The sequence below is a fragment of the Aplysia californica genome, unplaced genomic scaffold, assembly GCF_000002075.1.
Source record: "Aplysia californica isolate F4 #8 unplaced genomic scaffold, AplCal3.0 scaffold00652, whole genome shotgun sequence".
In the NCBI taxonomy this organism is placed as follows: Eukaryota; Metazoa; Mollusca; class Gastropoda; order Aplysiida; family Aplysiidae; genus Aplysia; species Aplysia californica.
In genome coordinates this window covers 429,344-430,136 of record NW_004797922.1, presented here as the reverse complement: position 1 = coordinate 430,136, position 793 = coordinate 429,344, and the positions used below count along the sequence as shown (strand labels likewise).

The 793-nt window shown below is 45.5% G+C and overlaps 1 protein-coding gene across 1 annotated transcript in view; it reads right to left on the bottom strand.

Annotated features, from left to right (window-relative positions):
- Positions 1–342: 342 nt before the first annotated feature.
- The window catches only part of LOC101862974 (phosphatidylserine synthase 1), a 12,758-nt gene continuing 12,307 nt past the window's right edge, over positions 343–793 (bottom strand). Inside the window, exon 5 of the mRNA XM_013087880.2 lies at positions 343–590. Within this exon, the coding sequence (XP_012943334.2) occupies positions 435–590 (156 nt within the window). The 3' untranslated portion in view covers positions 343–434. The remainder of the gene's footprint in view (positions 591–793) is intronic.

The window sequence follows — 793 nt, the reverse complement described above, 5'->3', positions numbered from 1 at the left end:
CAGCACTCACTAGAGGGAAGGAGGTAGAGATCTATGAACAATCCAAACTCTGCACTCACTTTAGGAAGTTTTACGGCACTTGCAACACAATAAGGTTATATATCAGTGCCGAAGATTAGAGATGTTACAAGAGAGTAACAAACATAAAAAAGGAGAGATCAGAACCTAAGATGTTTGATAGGAAAGAAGGAGCAAACCACACCAGAGTACCCACTCTTGAGGAAGGGAGGTAGAGGAGAGGAGAGGAGGCCTATGAAGAAGGCCACAAAAAGCGTACACTCACTTGATGGAGGGAGGGAGGTAGAGGAGAGGAGAGAGGACCTAAGAACAATACAAACACTGTGCACTCTCTTGATGGAGGGAGGGAGGGAGGGAGGTAGAGGAGAGGACAGAGAGAAGACTTAAGAGCAACGACAGACACAAAAAGCTAGCACTCACTTGATGCTCTCCCAGTGGTAGTCCCGTATCTCCAGCTTGCGACACAGCCACATGCCCATCCAGATGCCCAGCCCGTTACACAGCAGTACGTCCAGCACGATGGCGTCCCACCAGCACTCCGCGAAGTTGGGCAGGAGGTGGGCAAATACAACCTGGGGGGGGAACGTTTAGTAATTCATCCATTAATTTATTTAGATCTATTTATAATAGTATAATAGCTTTTTTTTCTTTCTTTTTTGTTAGTGGTGGGTGGTGGGTAAGAGAGAGGACAAGATGCGTAAACACCACCTGGAGGAGGGAGGGTCAGGGGTTTACAAATTTCATTGATTTTTTTTTTTTAGATTTTAAAAAAATG